General features: G+C 39.1%; 2 protein-coding genes across 4 annotated transcripts; both read right to left on the bottom strand.

Annotated features, from left to right (window-relative positions):
* Positions 1-185: 185 nt before the first annotated feature.
* LOC306885796 (uncharacterized protein) lies at positions 186-11,470 on the bottom strand (the record flags this gene model as incomplete). The annotated part of the gene is made up of 17 exons (XM_079442585.1): positions 186-255; positions 1,007-1,109; positions 1,336-1,462; positions 1,880-1,999; positions 2,466-2,599; positions 4,020-4,116; positions 5,512-5,592; positions 5,715-5,750; positions 5,992-6,036; positions 6,144-6,170; positions 6,313-6,375; positions 8,498-8,569; positions 9,792-9,818; positions 9,920-9,964; positions 10,060-10,170; positions 10,257-10,363; positions 11,368-11,470. 17 exons carry the CDS (start codon positions 11,468-11,470, stop codon positions 186-188), a joined length of 1,368 nt encoding a protein of 455 aa, XP_079298711.1.
* Positions 11,471-12,254: 784 nt separating this feature from the next.
* On the bottom strand, positions 12,255-18,773 carry aste1b (asteroid homolog 1b). Of its 3 annotated transcripts, none has more exons than XM_079442570.1 (5): positions 18,750-18,773; positions 14,985-16,370; positions 14,698-14,911; positions 14,301-14,493; positions 12,255-13,743 (listed from the first exon to the last, which is right to left on the bottom strand). In XM_079442570.1, exons 2-5 carry the CDS (start codon positions 16,353-16,355, stop codon positions 13,386-13,388), a joined length of 2,136 nt encoding a protein of 711 aa, XP_079298696.1. In that variant the 5' UTR covers positions 16,356-16,370; positions 18,750-18,773; the 3' UTR covers positions 12,255-13,385. The 3 variants fall into 3 exon arrangements, with proteins under 3 accessions (XP_079298696.1, XP_079298695.1, XP_079298697.1); XM_079442569.1 differs by having other exon boundaries at positions 18,717-18,767; XM_079442571.1 differs by lacking the exon at positions 12,255-13,743 and having other exon boundaries at positions 14,165-14,493; positions 18,717-18,758.
* Positions 18,774-18,886: the final 113 nt, after the last annotated feature.

Here is an 18,886-nt window from a genome sequence, read left to right as displayed (position 1 = left end):
ACAAGCGGTACTGCAAATAGTACCGTACCCGCTGAGTTGAACCTTATAATGTGTGTGTGTCTAGAGAGGTGACGGAGACAGAAACAGCCAAATCCTCTCAGGTCATCTGCTAAATCACTTTTGATCTCAGCAGGCTCTCCCTCATATCTGTGTGTGTCTGTGTGAATGTGTGACTTTTGTAGGCCTCAGGTCCTGTATTTGCAGCCGGTTGAGTCGATGAAACAGGAGTCGGTGCACCTGAGCTGCCCAAAGGTGCTATTTGTACAAAAAGATAAGAGAGAGCCCTTAAACATCCATCATATTGGGTGTTGACATGAAAGACTTTTTGGAGGCTGACATGTCCTGCAGCGTGACATGCTGTACTCCATCTAAAACTATTTTAAAAGGATTTTGCTTTTCTATAATTAACATGCATACTGCTGTTATTAAATCATATTAATTGAGAAATATTTGTACTTTTTATAGTTACACCCAGAGCCATGTAAAATAAATTAGTGAAGGCAAAAAGATTGTTATTTAAAAAAAAAAAAATCAACAATAATTACTCATTAAAATAAAAATAATTAAATATAAAAATTAAAATAATAATAATAATAAAGTTCAGCTTCACATTTCTGTTGATTATAAATAAGTCTACCCAAACCCAACCATTTTAAATATGCACATGAATGTGCGTGTGCGCACGTTTTTGTGACAAATGAGGACATAAATTTGTATAATGACAGGCACGACACAGGTATTACAAGATGAAGGTGACTTTTCAGGACATTGACCCATGTCCCCACTTTTCAAAACGCTTATAAATCATACAGAGTGAGGTTTTTTTGAGGAAAGTTGAAATGCACAGTCTCCTGTGAGGGCTAAGTTTAGGTGTAGGGCAATAGCACATACAGTTTGTACAATATAAAAACCATTACGCCTATGGGATGTCCCCACTTTTCACAAAAACAAACGTGTGTGTGTGTGTATGTATGTGTGTGTGTGTGTGTGCTTGTGGTGTGCATACCCGGGCAGATATGATTTGCAGGTCTGGTAACCGAAGTCTTTCCCGTCACACTCCTCCACACCCTCATTACGATATCCATCGCCACAGTATGCCTTTTTACAGCCTACACACAAAGAAAGATAAAGAACAGGAAAGAGACAGAGGTGGAGTGAGTGAAGAGAAAGAGGACTGATAAGACTAAACAGACTAATCCAAGAAAATGTGAGTGCTGATTTTCTTTATAAATCGAAATAATCCTCAAAACAAGATAAATTTACCACTAATTAATTTTATGTTTAGGCATTTTCATATATTCAGAATGCGGTTGTCTCTGTGATCATGTGACTCACCTACGCAGTCATCCGTAACAACCTTGTTTCCGTCGTCGCATTCTTCCCCATTGAGTTCCTGCACCTCTCCATCACCACAGACTCCATTCCCATCCTTCATCCTCTCGGTCGCCTGGAGTGGCATCAGCTAAAATACAAACAGCATGATGTTGTTCCGAAAAATACCAATATGGCTGCATGTTTCAAGTGAAGTGAAGTGACATACTGCCAAGTATGGTGACCCATACTCGGAATTCGTGCTCTGCATTTAACCCATCCAACGTGCACACACACACACAGCAGTGAACACACACCGTGAACACACACCCGGAGCAGTGGGCAGCCATTTATGTTGCGGCGCCCGGGGAGCAGTTGGGGGTTCGGTGCCTTGCTCAAGGGCACCTCAGTCGTGGTATTGAGGGTGGAGAGAGCGCTGGACATTCACTCCCCCCACCTACAATCCCTGCCGGCCGGGGACTCGAACCTGCAACCTTTGGATTACAAGTCCGACTCTCTAACCATTAGACCACGACTTCATAGCAGTGTATTCAAAATGACCCTGTACCTGAATGGGCTCCCATCCATTTACTTCTCTGAAGTAAAGAGACCTCTGATCCTTCCTGAAGGCAAGTGCGTTATCTTCCTGGAGACCTTTTAGCTCTTCCTCGCTGCCCACAACGAATATCTGAGCAGGAAACACAAACTGATCAAGAAGCAGATATAAAGACTGACAGGCTTATTGATTCCATTATAAATACGCAAATTAAATTTGATCTTATGTCATATTTGGCTTGTTGAATGGGAACAATGTGTGTGCATCAAGTTACCCAGAATGAAAATAAAACCCCAAATCATCTAGAATTCCGCACAATGAAAACAGCTCAATTAAGGGACTAAATAATATGTTAGCAGGCAGTGGAATGGGGGGTAAATACAAGGTCTCTTTATTATTTTACAATTTATTATTTTACATTTACTATTTATCATTTACCTTTTAGCTAACTTGTATTTAGTTGTGATTCATTTTGGTATGTAGTGCCCATCTTTTACCTCACATTACAGAAGTAATATTTACATTATCATATAAAGTATAGATGTAAATGGGAAGTCCTCAGCATAAAAAAACTCATTTGAGAGTGTGGGTGTCTTACCGCTGGAACTTTGTCATATTTGTTACGGTGTTGTAACGGGGCACTGGGTTGACTGAGAGAAGGGAAGCTGCAGTCGCAGACTCCAGGAGGACCAGGCAATCCCTTCTCACCTTTTTCTCCAACTACAAACAGCCCTGATTATCATGAGATACCAACAAACAAAAGCATTTAGATTTCATCAGACATCGCTGTTAATTTAGAACAGAAATGCACTGATTTACTTATCAATATCTCTGCTTAAAAGACCAGAATGTTCAAAAACCTTTCTTCAGATCTGCAGACATCCTCAAAGGTGATTCAGAAATAAATGGTTTGCATATATTCGTTTGGCTCTGTTCGAAGGCGGTCACATTTTTCTTCCCTCCCTCCCTCCTGAACTTCCCTGCTTGCTCTCTTGTATTGTCCTGTCCTTCTTAAGAGACTCTCGCTGCACTATTTACAAAACCGAAATTATGGATCTGATCAACTGGTCTCTTAACGCAATTGACACCATCTTCTCGACTAGGAAAGCGGGATCTGGAGAACCGGAATGTCCCGCTGGGACGTTTGCTGCTGGCTACACGATGGACGCATGGGAGAGATGGCGGGTCGTGTGTCTGGCGGCTCTCTCCGTGGAGGACATTGAAGACATCTTCTTATTCGGAACAATGATAACTGGGTTTCTGCTATTTGGATTAGGCGTTGCCCTAAATTATCAGAAAATTAAGGAGACGGGACTGGCTATCCAAAACCTCTCACGGCTGCCCGTCATGATGGAGGCTGTAGGCAGAGCGGTCGCCTCGGAGACAGAGGCGATTAACCGCAATATGGATTCGATCACGGCTAAGCTCTCGGCTTTGGAAAGAAAATTGATGGACAAGCAGATCAGAATGGACAATGAGAATAGCTGTGAAACTGGAAGACAGCTGTTCGCCCTAAGACAAAACAATCTTATCTCTTTCCGGCTTCCCACAACAGAACAGCTTGGCAAGGCCGCTCTGGTATCAACTCTCCGGTGAATACTGCAGGGAGACGCTCTTTCTTCCATTCCCTCCCCTCATCAAACACCTTGTTATTGTCGGGCGCTTGTGCTCTGTCCAAGGTCGTTTCCATGGCAATTGCTATGTCGCATCACAACCTGCGAACTGAGTCGACTGGTTTGGAGTGCTGGCGAAACGGATTTCAAGGCATACGAACTCACACGAACTTACACATACACACACTCATACACCTCCCTACCCCCATCCCACGCCTTCGTCGCTTCATCCTGTCAGTGATAACGGGTCCGTGTGTTTGCGCTGTAATGGCTGCTGGCCGGATGGCTGTTTCGTCTGAACTAGGATTACTATGCAAGTTATGTTCCTGTGTTGACTGTGCTTTATGCTGAGGTTTTTGTCTGTTCTCACACTGCACTCTCGTCCAGGAGCGTAGTGTGAGGACAATTTTTTTTCTCCTCTCTTTCCTCATGTTATGCTGTATTTCTTCTTCTTTATTGCATTTCGTTGCCTTGTACCTACATGTGCAATGACAATAAATTGAATCCAATCCAATCCAATCCAATATATGTTATCTCACCTGATGCAGGTACCCCAGGAGGTCCTGGGTGGCCCCTGGGTCCAGGTGGACCAGTGGGACCCACTGGCCCTGGAAAACCTCTGTCTCCATCAGGCCCCTATGCCAGAATGCATAAATAATTGAGCTAAACCCATTGACTCATCTACATCAAAACAACAAAACAAAACAATAAAACCTCTCCAATATTTAGGTTTATATACATACATATACAGTACCGTTTAAAAGTTTGGGGTAGATAATATTTTTTAAATGTCTCTTATGCTCACCAAGGCTACATTTATTTGATCAAAAATGCAGTAAAAACTGTTTATTTTCTATGCACTTTCAGTGTTCGTTGCACTAGTGTTTATATATCTTAATATATAGCTTATTCATATCCATTTGTAATTATGTTCATAGTTTTTGCTCATAGTGTACATACATTTACTGCATAATCCATCTGTATATGTTCATATCACCCATCTGTATATCAAACAGATAGTATTTAAAAATTTGTAAATTATGTCCATAGTACTGCCTTATCTGTATATTTCTGTGCATATGTAATATATTGTAGGCACTGTATATCCTGTACCTCTGCTTATTGCACTTCTGGTTAGATGCAAACTGCATTTCGTTGCCCTGTACCTTACATGTGCAATGACAGTAAAGTTGAATCTAATCTAATCTAATCTAATATTGTATAATATTATTATAATGGTATTTAAAATATTTTAAAACGTATGTTTTCCTGTGATGGCAAAGCTGAATTTTACTCAGCAGTCATTACTCAAGTCTTCTGTGTCACATGATCCTTCAGGAACCATTATAATAGGCTGATTTAGTGCTCAAAAAAATTGTAATTAATATAGTTGTGCTGATTACTATTTTTGTGGAAACATATTTCTTATTCAGGATCTTTTTAATGTGCATTTAAAATAGAAATATTTTGTAACAATATATATATACACACACACACACACACACACACAAAGTCAGTGCATCAAACTAGTTGCAGGTGCTGAAATGACATTCAAATCTGAGGCCTGTGCAGTGATCTAAGGAACCTTAAATGTGGATGTGTCACAGCGCTGAGCTGATTGATAGTTGGAATCTTTGCTGGGTATAGCCTATGGTAATAGTCCTGGTATTTCCCAGCAGTTAGTTAAGACATTCCCAGGAAGTGCCTATCCGCAGTGTAATACAAGAGCTTGGAAACATGAGCGGCAGGGCTGGACCCAACATCAGAGGCCCTGCAAATCCAGCTACCAGCTCGGTGAGAATTTCAGCTCCTCGGGTTACTTACGAAATGGCACACACAAACACACACTCAGCCACAGACTGACCCCCTGACTGGGCGGGACAGGTTAACCGTGCGAGTATGCGGGTTTTAAATATGCCCGCAGCTTCTTCTGCCAATAATCCACTCCCTTATCATCACTCAGAGACTCAAGGTCTCAGTATCAAAACAGACTGGACCTCTGATGTAGAGCAGAATGCTGCGTGTCCTCACCTGCTTGCCTCTCTTGCCTGGTCGTCCTGTAGGGCCACGTTTGCCTGGGACGCCAGGCTCACCCTTGGGTCCCATTTCACCCTGGGGGAGTGACGAGGAGGGGGAGGTTCAGAGAGAAGGAGCGAGTCAGATCAGTGACATTCAAAACATATTAGCGTTACATGTATGAGATTGATGTTAATGGTTAAAATGTCACGTCATACCTTCTGTCCCAGCATCCCAGGCAGTCCATTCACTCCCTAAAGTGAGCAGACCAGATACAAAAGTGAATATGAGTGAGTGAGAGAGTGAGTGCTTACATTTCAATTCTACATATTCATTCATTTTAAGTATGTCGCTACTGAGTTACTAGGGTGTTTTGGGTAGCTGCTAGGTGATTGATAGCATGTTCCAAGAATTTTAGCATGTTGCTTTTTTCTAGGGGAAACACCATTAATAAGGAACCCTAATGTCTAGAAACAGATTTTTCTAGTCTCTAACCTCGTCTCCTTTTGGACCTGCAGGTCCAGAATACCCCCGTGCTCCCTGAAACCATAACAGTATGTACAGAGAGTTATGTAATATAAAGTTCAGTCCCATAACTTTACAAAGGGAAAGAAACATTTAGGCTGAGTTTAACAGGTGTACAGTACCTTCTCACCCTTATGGCCTGGCAAGCCCTAATTGGACAGAGAAGACAATTATTATTTACCTTTTCTCATTAAGAGGAGATATAAAATGTTATTCATAAAATAAAACTCCAAAACTCTTGACTCCATTACTTCAGTTGTACACCAGTTACACCTGGAGAACGTGACTCACTTTAGGTCCAGGTGGTCCCCTCATTCCTGGCATTCCCATCAGCCCTGGGTCTCCTTTCTCTCCCTGCCAATGAGGTCATATATAAACAATCAAATAGGCTTCAATGAGCTATTTTTAGTTTGATACAGTCATTTACAATAATGATTAAGACCAGGCTCTTTAAGGGAGACAGTGATAACATATGTCTTGTCAGCTTAAATGGATAGTTCACCCAAAAATGAAAATTCAGTCATTAATTGCCCCTAATGTCATTCCAAACCCGTAAGACCTTTGTTCAGATATTTTTGATGAAATCACAGAGCTCTCCCTGACCCTGTATAGACAGCAATGCCATTACCGTGTTCAAGGCCCAGGAGGGTAATAAAGACATGGATAAAATAAATTTGAATGATGTCCTTACTACTTTTCTGAGCCTTGAATATGGTAATGACATTGCTCTCTATGCAGGGACAGAAAGCTCTTGGATTTCATCCAAATATCTTCATTTGTGTTCCGAAGATGAACGAAGGTTGTATGGCTTTGGAGCGACATGAGGGTGAGTAATTAATGTCATAATGTTTATTTTTGGGTGAACTATCCTTTTAAAGGGGTCATCGGATGCCCATTTTACACAAGTTGATATGATTCTTTAGGTTCTTAATGAAAGGTCTGTAACATACACTGCCCTCCAAAAGTTTGGAAATGCCCTAGAAAACTGGGGTTTTGGACAATATTGGCATGAATCCTTTTTAATTTGTGATAATTTTGCACTGATAAGGGACAACACAAACTACAAAAACATATTTTTATTACATAAACAGTTTATTCTTGGAAAAAACTAAAATTTGCGATTCATCAAAATATCCACCATTAGCAGCTATTATCCGAGCTGTCAGCTTATTCAAACATTGACTTTGAATTGGCAAACAATTGTTGAAGCTACAGTATTAATGTGTGCTGGCCCAAAAATCTTTTAAAAACCTGGGCCAAGTTTAAACCAGTAACCAGGCATCACAGCTGGCAAAGGGGCTTGTCTGACTTTGACATGTATATATTGCCATTATTATGTTTTATTGCTGGTCTTCAATGATAATGTAAAATTACTTTAATGTATTTGCACCAAAAAATGCTAAGGGTTTATGCTGATACCAAAACCACACTTTTCCAGGGGTGTTTCCAAACTTTTGGAGGGCAGTGTACTGTGATTAAAATTTCTCAATGGTAGTGTAAAAAACACCTCCTTTACCCAGTCAAAATCAGCTCTGTCTTCAGCTCGCTGATCTAGTCCATGTTTCTTTAAATCCTAGTGGCTGACTCCGCCCCTCTCTTCCGTGGAGTGACAAGCAGACCATAGATATGTGTAGATTCCCTATTCGACCGCTCCAGATACGTTGACGCATCAGCCATCTCGCATTAACCATAATAATCAATGAATATTCAAAGATATACAAGCGTATAAATACAGTCAATGCACTCAAAGATTTGCAGACCGTTCGAAAAATGGCGGATGGCTTATGTATCGCGGCCCATAGAAACAGTTGATTGAGGCATCTAGGTATATATATCTATGGAGCATACTAAACTTCAGCCGTGAAACTGGCTAACTAGCACATTATTAGGAAAGGCGATTTGCAAAGATTCATAAAAACCCTTATACTCACTTCTTCTGTAGATAAAGCTGGATCACGAATGATTAGTGCTAACATAGACGCATTTAGGCAGATCGGGATCGGTGCATTCACTTCAAAGCCAAAGTAACGTTAATCCTCTGCGTCTTCAGCGGCTCAGATGTCGGGAGTAACCGACGACTGCTATATTCATTATTACATTCAACAACTAAACACTTCAATTGCTTAATCTGAGACATCTTGTCTTCCCCTGCAGGTGGACAGCTCTCAGCTCACTCAGGGCGGGTCTTGTCAATCAACTATCGTGGGAGGGGCCTGTACAGAACTATGTCATTCTGACAGGGCTCTCAAAACGGCCTGATTTCAGAAAGGGTATTTTAAAATAGGGATTTTAAAAAAAACACTGGGTGGATTTTTATCATTATAGGATGGATGTGTACACACACTTCCAACACACATTTTTGTTGAAACAACTTATAAAGTGAATTTTGCATCCGATGACCCCTGTTAATTATGTTAGTGCAGTATGTGGCTTAATTACTTGGGTCAGATGGTGTCAGATAGTAAAACTCACCCACCTTAGGTCCCTCTGGGCCGGGTAGCCCTGCAGAACCTGGTTTCCCAGGCAGACCCGGACGCCCAGTACGACCCTACAAAGACAAAGAGAAGAAATATTTGTGTGCTATTTTGCTTTTATACACCCACCGCAACCACAACCCAGCCAGATCTGGCAGTGCAGCTGAAGTGCTGAGTGTACAGGGCAGCTTTAATCAAAGACAAAGCTCCTACTCAGCATCCCTGCCTCTCAGCAGTCCTCTTCATTCCTTTAATACATCAGCCTATCTAATCCTTCTGCTTCTTTTTGAGTGTGTTCCAGGTTCTTTATACTCAAACACTCCCTCTTTTGCTTTTAACACTAGAAACTATTTCTATCCCCTATCTGTACTATATATATATATATATATATATATATATATATATATATATATATTCTAGGGCACAACGCAAACCCTTTACCCATGGTAAAAGTATGGTAAAATCAGTGTAACAGACATGAATAAGTAACAATTCATAAAAAGGCAGCAACTGCATTATAATGAAATAAAACAATGTCATGAACAGCTACATTTACTGTAAGAGGATATTAGCTATTCATATTATAATACTAGTAAGCATAAGAGACTAATTTCAAAAACATTTTAAAAATCTTACTGACCCCATCTTGAAGTAATTGTATTACACATTTCCCTAACAAAAAATGCCAATAATAAACAAAAATAAAATGAAAATTTATTTATTCCAAAAATATATTTTCTCTGATAATAAGTGTTTAATTTTATGTAGGGGTTCTCAGGTAAATGTTTTTATATTTTTAATGGACATCAGGACAAAAAATCTGATTAAGAAAAATATTTTTGCAGTCTCCCATAAAACGTTCTGTGCTTCAATCTCCTTGCCTCTTTTCGCTTGAGGTGCTTAGGAGTTCAGTGCAATTAAATTGCTGTGTGTGTTTTGACTGAGTGCAGCAGTGCGGGACTGAGATTAATGTCTGAGTTCAGCACTAAGTAATATTACAGGGCAGAACTGCAGTGCACTGCAGCCAATGAAAGAGCACATGGCCTGACACCCTGTAAAACTATTACATGCACCAAGAGAGCATGTCATAAGCAGCATACTGGTCTGCAAAACGCAACCTTTCTCGTCATAAACAGAGATATTTTATATGACAGAAATGATATAAAAAAGATGTGTGAACCAAGATTTCTGCTCCATGTGCTCTATGAAGACTGGAAGCCATCCCTGACTTTCCATCATGCATTCGGTGCACAATAATGAATAAATACTTTAGAAGATCAAAGATGAGAATCTGACCTTTGACCCTGGTCTTCCGATGTCACCCTAAAGTGAAAGGAAGAACAATTCAGTTTTATAAAAGACTTCACAATTAACAGACCCATAAGCAACTGATTCCTTGTAAACCGGATGTTTGACCATCTCACCTTATCGCCTTTGGGTCCTTCCATCCCTGGGATGCCAGTGTGACCCTAAAACAAAGTAAAACCTATGAATTCATATATTTTGTTCTCCATTTTGCTTAGTAATCTAGGGAGGGACTTCGCTAATTCTTTGTGTTCCTTACCTGTGGTCCAACAGGTCCAGGAGGTCCTGGTGGTCCCGCCACACAGAGTTCCTTCACCTGCTCCCCATCCTCCTCTCTTACGCTCATCCCCTCCACACGACTAGGCAAGGTCTTGAAAAATAGATAAATGGTGGATTAACAGACATGCTGTCATTTCCTGCTGTTAGAATTATGTATACTAATGTTATGTCACTCACAGGCTCTCTTTTCCAGACACCAGGAGGGGGCGGGAACAAAGGAGGGGGAGGCGGGGTCAGCAGACAACAAGGGTCAAATCTTTTCAAGATACCATTTGGATCCCGGTCTAAAGAATAAACCACTAGAGACATTAATAGTCAATAATCTTACTGGCAAAAATACTTGTGGAGGAATAGCACTGCTGTTTAGCTGAAATGCTTTTAAAAACTATATGAAAAATGCACCCAATAGAGAATGGATACATATGGATGAATGACAACATAGAATTCAACATAAGATCTGAACAAGACTTAATATCACTTGGGAAATATGAAGCCTGATAAAACATGCAACACCTTTAAGATGAAATATAGAACATGAATTAATCACAAGATGATCTACACTAACTGTATAAATTACAAAGCATACAATTGATAAATGTCACCACAGCATAGACAATGTAAATATAGTTCAATATGTTATGTATTTTTAATAAAGTAATTTTAATCCCAATGTGCAACCAAATCCACACCTGCATATTAAAGATACATGTATACATTACATAAAATATTAAAGATATGTGCATACATTATATAAAAGATACATGCATACAATATGCATATAAAATGTGTTATAAATATTATTTATATATAAATATAATTATAAATATTACTATATATAACATTATTAAAAAATAATGTCGAAAATAAACAGTGGGGTAAAAAACATTATGACGTTTAACGAATAAAGATATTTATTAGTTAAGTGCACAGTTTCTATATCACTTATCAACAAGCAAATTTACATTTACAGATTTTGCACCAGTTTTCGTTCAAATTGTTATGCTGATAATATAATTTACAACTGAAAATTATTAATTAAAAAAATTTATTAAAAACCGAGAAAATAATGTAAAGCGTTTGGGCCCTATACTGCATGTAAAATATAATGTAATAAGTAACAAGATTTTAATATATTTTTTTGAAATATATGCAATACATTGACCTGTCTAGCTATATTATCTATCTAAAACTATATTTATATGAAAAGCTGGATACATACGCAAACATATCACAAGCCACACGCTCTCTTTATTATCACAAACTGATAACCCCTCACGCGCTCTCATACCTGTAGGAATCGGGAGGATATGTTCCAGATTGTACGGTGAAAGGTAGGCTGACACCGAGTACAGCAGAAACTGCAGCGGTATCCCAATCCTGCTCATGGCCATGTTCCTATATGAGTGTGTCAAAAATACACAGATCTGAGTCGGTACCAGCCCTCCTGTGCTCGAGCCCCATCCAGCTTAAAATGCCAGCAGCTCTCTCTCTCTCTCACCCTATTTTCTGCTGTCTCGGTCTCGTCTGTCAGTGTGGCTGTGTTATTAAGTCGTAAGAATGCTTCCCACGGAGTCTGTGGGAATCTCCAGGCGCGACTGCTATTACAGTCAGGGATCTGACATCTGATCCGCCCTCTCCAGCCCCTCATGCCAAGATTAGACCCCCATACTACCACTATACACTTAATACCACACGCCAACAAACTGACAGATAAACTTCAGGACAAGAACGACTGTTTTTTTTGTTTGTTTGTTGTTTTTTAAACTGTACAAAACGGCGCATCTGTCAATCATAAGACCATCACATCCTAAACACTCGATGTGAAAATATTTCCAAATTTTATTAGGTAGCAGGTCACTTGATTTGTAAATTGTGTCTAGAAAATTAAGTAAACTCATTAGCACGTTTTGTTTAGGGACAGTTTTTTGTCCTTTGCTCACCAAGGCTGCATTTATTTGTTCATAAATACTGTAAAACCAGGAATATGGTGAAATATTATAAAATTAAGAATAATTTATATTTGAATATATTTTAAAATGCAATTTATTCTTGTAAAGTTGAATTTTCTGCAGTCACACGATCCTTCTGAAATCAGTCTGTAGATTTGCTCCTCAAGAAACTGTTGAAAACTTAGTTACTATGATATATTAAATATGCAATACAACTAAAAAATTAAATACAAAATGTTATTTTAATAGATTTTCAAATGCGTTTATTAAAGTTATACAAACACATTTTAACACAGTAATCTTTTTTTTAATACAACAAAGATGAATTATAATTCATATTCAACTGCCTATCTTAAAATGCCAGGACAAAGAGAGAAGTCATTACAGTCAACACCTTTTGAGATTAAAATTAATTATTTCATCACAATTCATTCACTCACTGTGCACCAATTCTCTTCCTTCTGAGATCAGACAGGCTGAATCTTTTAGAGTTTTCAAATCTGCTCTTAAAACATATTTTTCAGAATTTATTTTTATTGTGTAAAGCGCTTTGAGATGTACCTTTCAAGGCGCTATAGAAAATCGTTTTTTATTATTATTATCATTATTATTATTAGCACTTCATCAGCCATTTTGCTTGTGCTCAGAAACAAATACTTTGAAATATAAGCGATACTTTCAATACATGAAAAGTTACCCACTAAAATACTTGATAATTTGTCACTTCATTTCAGTCTACAGTTAATTCCAGAGCAACAGCAGGGAACCAAGAGAGTATGTGCTGTTTTGAAACAGAATATCACTGAAGTTCTGTATTCAGTCACGACTACACCATATTAGCTGTCGTCTCATTGGCCAATAATCAAACTTTACCTAATTAAGGAGAGGAATCAGATCCTGTTAAAAACATGATACTTGCAAATTACAGCACACACAATTAAATATATTTTATAAAAAGCGTGTAGAGCAACAAAATATTGGTCCCAAGATAATATACAAATTCCACATTCTTTTTCATAAAAGTTCATTCAATTAAATAGTATAAAAGCCTACATTAAACGGACCATTTTCATGATGCAGCTGCAAAATAGATATAGTGCATATTAACCTAGTGCATATATAATAGCTCTCATAGTAAAACATTTTCATAGTAAACAAGTTTGTGTTTCTTGAAATGAAGTTGGTAAAAGCTACTGAACATCTGAAAAGTGGCACTGACATCCTCAGCCACATCATGCTTTTATAAAGTGAAAGGCCGCATAAGAACATAGTTAAAAACATAACTATTTCTGAAATTCTTTATTCTCCTCTCCTAAATTAACCTTTCAAATCTAATCTATCATTTCCTGCTGCCATTTCAATGCCACCACTGCTGAGAGTCATCAAAGGTCAACAGTGCAAACCTGTTGTCCACAGCACTGTCTGATGACGTCGTTCCTCTGCTGCCGCTGCCCCTCCTTCCTCCCCTATTGCCCCTCCATCTCCCTTCATTGCCCCATCCTCTCCCCCCCTGGCCCCTCCCTCTTTGCTGAGCCTGTCTCTGCCCCTCTCCTCGACCCCTGCATGCTGTTGCTGATACTGCAGGACCTGTCAATGCCTCTAGCATGATGGAGTAGAGCTGCCAAGCAACAGCATCCCCTGCAAGCAGAGCCTCACACTGGTGACCCCCTCTTATGGCAGCCTCAAGACCATGCAGCAGAGTACCACTGAAAACCCTTTATGAAACACAGAGAGGATATTACATCAAATATATAAAATTATTTATAAAACAATTGTTGTAATTGTATTATTGTTACATTAATACACACACACATATACATACATATATATATATATTAGTACTGTCAAACGATTAATCACGATAAATATCTTTGCATAATATGTGTGTGTGTGCGGTGTATATTTATTATGTATATATAAATACACACACATGCATGTATATACTTCAGAAAAATATGTTATGTTTATATATTAAATATATTTATTTATAATATAAATTATCAAAATATATACTGTATGTGTGTGTATTTATATATAAATAATAAATATACACAGAAAAAACACATTATGCAAACAAAAACTTTTATTTTAAATCTGATTAATCTCATTAATCATATATAGTTGATTTGGCCAAAGATTACGGTATTTACCCCCCATATACTTTCATCTTTTTAGGGTAAATCAGATAAATAAGGTGATAATGTTGATAATTTAATGAAAACAGCAGTATGAGAACTAAAAAATATTTCACTGAGTTCGTTTTATACCCTACCAGGCACATTGAGGTTCAGGTAACGGGAAACACAGTAACTGGTTCAGGAACATTGCCGCCCACATGCATGACTGCCATTGGCTGAGCAAATGGGCCACACCCAGATCTAGGCCTCTCCTTTGTCCTGGATTGACCCTCAGATGAGATAATCGCTGACATACAGAAGCAGAAGCTTTGCTGCCAAATAGTGGGTCTGTATGACAGAGAGAGCAAAACAATATGACTGAAGGTGATTAAAGCTCTGAAAACTGAAAGACATTAAGTTGATCAGCAAATAAAGGTCATTCACGTCATAATAGATTTTATCTACAATTTATGTCAATTTCGCAATTCGATTTTTTCTGTTGCAAACCAAACACCTGTGACAGATGTTGAGTAAAAAAGGGGTCAGAGATACCATTAGGATGGGCCCTTCTCCAGCAGAGTTCCCCGTACACCAGTCCCAACAATATGGCCTGCAGTAGAGGCTGACTGGGCTTTGGTTTACAGTTATTCATCCAGAAATATGTCACACACACTGGAAGGCAAAGGTGAGGGGGTAATGGCTGTAAAACATGGTCCATTACACTAAGTGTTCCCAAAAACACTTGCAGCTTCACTTGTGTAGGCACCTTAAAAAAAAACAAGAGGTAATTGGAGGAATATATATGCAGACAATATTTACATTCAGAAATCATTTCTCACCTTGTCAATTGCTGCGAGATCAAGCTGTGGCACACACTTGGGTCGCTGAATCTCCACTGTGTTTTTCTTGAGATTTAGTACTTGTCTGTCATACTCATCAACACATGGGAAGTCACACTGTTGTCCTCCTTTACCCTGAGACTGTCTTCCTCTTCCTCTTCCTCTCTGGTTGACTCCCTGTGGCGTCTGACTATCCTGTCTTGCCTTTTCAAGCAGAAGGCTGTAGATAGTCTTTCGGATACTCAATGAGGTTGTATGACTGCTAGGCAGGTTACTATTCTCCACTTGTGCAACTAACAGAACCTTCTGGTGTACAAGCACATCCAAGACAAAGGACGACAGCTTACCTGATGCAACCATCCTTAAAAGCCATTCGGGTTTAGAAACCAGTGCTGCTGGGAGCCCCTGGGCATCTGGAAGCGCAGGTTGGGGACTTGAGAAGTATTGAGCCAAACTGCTTCTCTGAGGAAGCTGGTAGTCCTGCATTCCTGTGGAGAGCTGCGTACGTAAGTTTCCTTTCCGTTGCTCACCCAAAATCTCCAAGACTTCCTCCAGAGCATCTACTGGGCTGGTAAACTGAGACAGCCAAAGCAAAAAACCCTCGATTCGAGGACTGGAACTACGTCCATACTTCCGACCGGATGGTACTCTTTCGAGCTCCACGCGGCTGAAGAAAATCTCGGTTATTTTAGCAGGAGTGTAGTCGTTCCCGATGACAACAGCAAATAGAGGGAGGAGCTGCTTGTTCATGTGGTTGAAATGCGAGCAGAAGCAGTTCACGGTGAAATTGCGTGCTGGAATGAAGCGTTCCGTGGCCTTACCACTGACGTTATTCCATTGGAAGAATGAAAAAGGTAGATAGCCACCTTTGAGGTCGAAGATGTAGAAGTCACTGTCGTTGGTCAGAACTGGACATCCCCAGTGTTTAGCAAGAGAGGCTATTTCAAAATCAGCTTCGGAAATACATTGAACTAAAGGTACGCCAAGCTCTGAAAGGACCTGTATGAAGACTTCACGTACAAGCAGAGGAAGAACAGAACCGCGAGATCCTCGGGAAAGAGCGTGAGCTTCTCGGATTTTTCTTTGGGCTCTTTCCTGTAGTGTCTTGAACTTCTTATTCGTCTGGTCCATCCCGCCATCTAACACAACAAACGCCTGCACGGCACATTCTGAAAGTGCTGCAAAAAACTGTCGAATCAACGCCACAAACGTGTCGTAGTCTCCCCCCCGTGCTTGATCCAACCCAGAGTTGAAATATAATCGAAAATACAAACTACACCCATCAATCACAAGGCGGCAGTCTCGCAGTCTCATATCTGTGAAGAACAGACGATTTCCTTCCACAAAACTTGTAAGTCCGTGAACCCCCATGATCCCACAGAAATGCTGCAAGGAATTGTTTGCAAATATTGTTATTGCTTGTTTTTGCTGGAAATGTAATCAACCAATAAAATGAATTTTTATGCATTCCCCCCTATACTGAAGGATCTAAAGATTTTTTTTTTATAGAAAAGCTTGTAATGTTGTTTAGTCTGATGATTATGCAGTTTGAAGGGACATTTGTCTTCACCAGTTAGAGATGAGAGAATGTTTCCATTTCAAGGTTTTAAATGCCACATGATCATGTTGTGAAGCAGCAATTCTCCACTGATTTTTTTTCTGGTATAATAAAACATTGTGCTGGTCAGATGAAGTCCAGACAAAGTCTGAGCATTGAAACATAGGCAACCAAGATTCAATAAACCCTGCTCAATTTTTATAATCATTACTTTATTTTCTACTTCCTGCTCTTACCTCTCAGGCTGACAGATGACGTTTAGTTAGTACAGTTTTGAATACCAGACACGATACACTTTTAGTAACTGGTTTTGGGTATCAGACAAAACAAATACCTTCTGACAGGATCTGGTAGAGACTGGAATAAAGACTTCTGGCATATAGATTCAGTCTAACAGTTTGGCATAGTCGGCATGAACATTACTATTTAATCACTTGATTACATGTGACCTACCTACTTCAGCTACTGTCTGGTAATGTGTCCTTTGGCCTACAATCCCTAATATTGCAGAATGTAGACATATTTACCTGAATTTGGTCAATTATATTATAAAATATATATACAGCCATGTGAAAAAGAAAGGACATCCTATTGAATTCCATGGTTTTCTGTATCAGGATTCAGGACATAATAAAATAATCTGGTCCTTGGCCGGTCTTACAATTCGGAAAATAAAACCTCAGAATAAACAACAACACATGACATATCACACCGTTTCATTTATTTAACAAAAACTAGGCCACAATGGAAAAGCCACGGGTGACAATTGCTTACTGTTAGCATAAGAATTAAGAGGGTAAGTAATGGTCTGGCACTGCTAATCAAATACCTTTGATTAACTGATCATCAGCAAGTGTGAGCACCTCCATAAAAGTTTTGGCAGTTTGCTGGTCTTGCATCTGAACAAACCATAAGACTTCTAGAACACTTTCCTTTAAACAGACGAGACCAAAGTGGAGATGTTTGGCCGTGATGCACAGCGCTATGTTTGATGAAAGCCGAAGGAGCATATCAGCACAAACACCTCATACCAAAAGTCACACATGCTGGGGGAGGGCTGATGAATTTGGCGTTGTATTGCAGCCACAGGACCCGGGCACCTCACAGTCATTGGGTCGACTATGAACTCTTCTGTATATAAACCTATTGTCAAAATTGGGTCATGCAACAGGACAAAGATCCCAAGCGCACCAGCAAATCTACATCAAAACAGCTGAAAAATAAAATAATCAAGGTGTTGCAATAGCCAGTCAAAGTCCAGACTGAAATGCTGTGGTGAGAGCTGTGCATAAACAATGCCCACGAACCTTAATAAACTGGAGCAACACTGTAAAGAAGAGTGGGCTAAAACTCTTCCAAACCAATGTAAGAGACTGCTGAAGTCATGCAGAAAATGATTACTTCAAGTTACTGCTGCTAGAAGTGGATCTACAGGCGACTGAATCATTAGTGTTCTTAGATGTCACCCATGGCTTTCCATCTTGGCTTTACTTTTGCTTTTCCAAAGGGTTTCTTTTCCAAATTTTAAGACCTGCCAAGGACCAGATTATTTTTTTTTATTATGTCCTGATACAGAAAACCATGGAATTCAATGGAGTATCCTTTCTTTTTCACATGATTGTATAATGAAAGAAAAAGGAAAATTTTTATAAATTAAGGACGATTAATAAATTATATCATAATTTCATAAAATACAGTGGATATCTACTTAAGAACTACCTGGATGTCAATAAATGTGCATTTACATTGTAAAATTATTTATTGTGCTTATTATGTACTTCAAACATTTTAAGTTTCAACCAATTATCAAGTATTTTTATGTCTCCAATTCACTATTCAATTATATAAAGTTAATGCTTTACAACAACTAACATGTTTTTTTGTAACATGCTTAACCTCGTCAAATAATATGCTTTCAGTACGTTTGGAGAGGTTAATGGCAATATTGTATCTATTTTTCACTTGATGTGTTAGAGATATTCATCTGTTTATCTGTCTAACGTTATACATTACGGAGTGGCTGCACGAGACAGTGTCTGTCTGTACAAATTATTCATAAATCAGTAACTGTGTTGTCTATCTTATAAAACGAGCACCAGTGTAATATCTATATTGCACATGAGTTTTTTTGTTTTTGTTTTTTCAGTAGTGAATTTTAAACAAAGATCTCTCACCAGTATGTTGTCTTATGCGATGTATTTACTTACTTCCTCTCTAGATCCACCCCGTGGTTCGTTATATGGGTGTGACGGACTGTTTTAGCGCATTAGCGCCACCTATTGCAAGGGATGTTCTTAATGACCGCCAGAAAGAGGGCGCTGTTGTCCCGCCGTGCAATATCAAA

This window comes from Barbus barbus (assembly GCF_936440315.1).
Source record: "Barbus barbus genome assembly, chromosome: 19".
Lineage (NCBI taxonomy): Eukaryota > Metazoa > Chordata > Actinopteri > Cypriniformes > Cyprinidae > Barbus > Barbus barbus.
The sequence above is the reverse complement of the archived record's forward strand: the minus strand, read 5'-3'. Positions and strand labels throughout refer to the sequence as shown.

Excerpts from the sequence above, each read along its gene's own strand:
- aste1b (XM_079442570.1), bottom strand. The coding sequence starts at position 16,355 with ATGGGGGTTCACGGACTTACAAGTTTTGTGGAAGGAAATCGTCTGTTC. Across the intron at positions 14,494-14,697 it reads GAGAAGGGCCCATCCTAATG|ACCCACTATTTGGCAGCAAA; the intron begins GTATCTCTGACC and ends TCTGTCATACAG. Across the intron at positions 13,744-14,300 it reads CCTGAACCTCAATGTGCCTG|GGTTTTCAGTGGTACTCTGC; the intron begins GTAGGGTATAAA and ends TGTTTCATAAAG.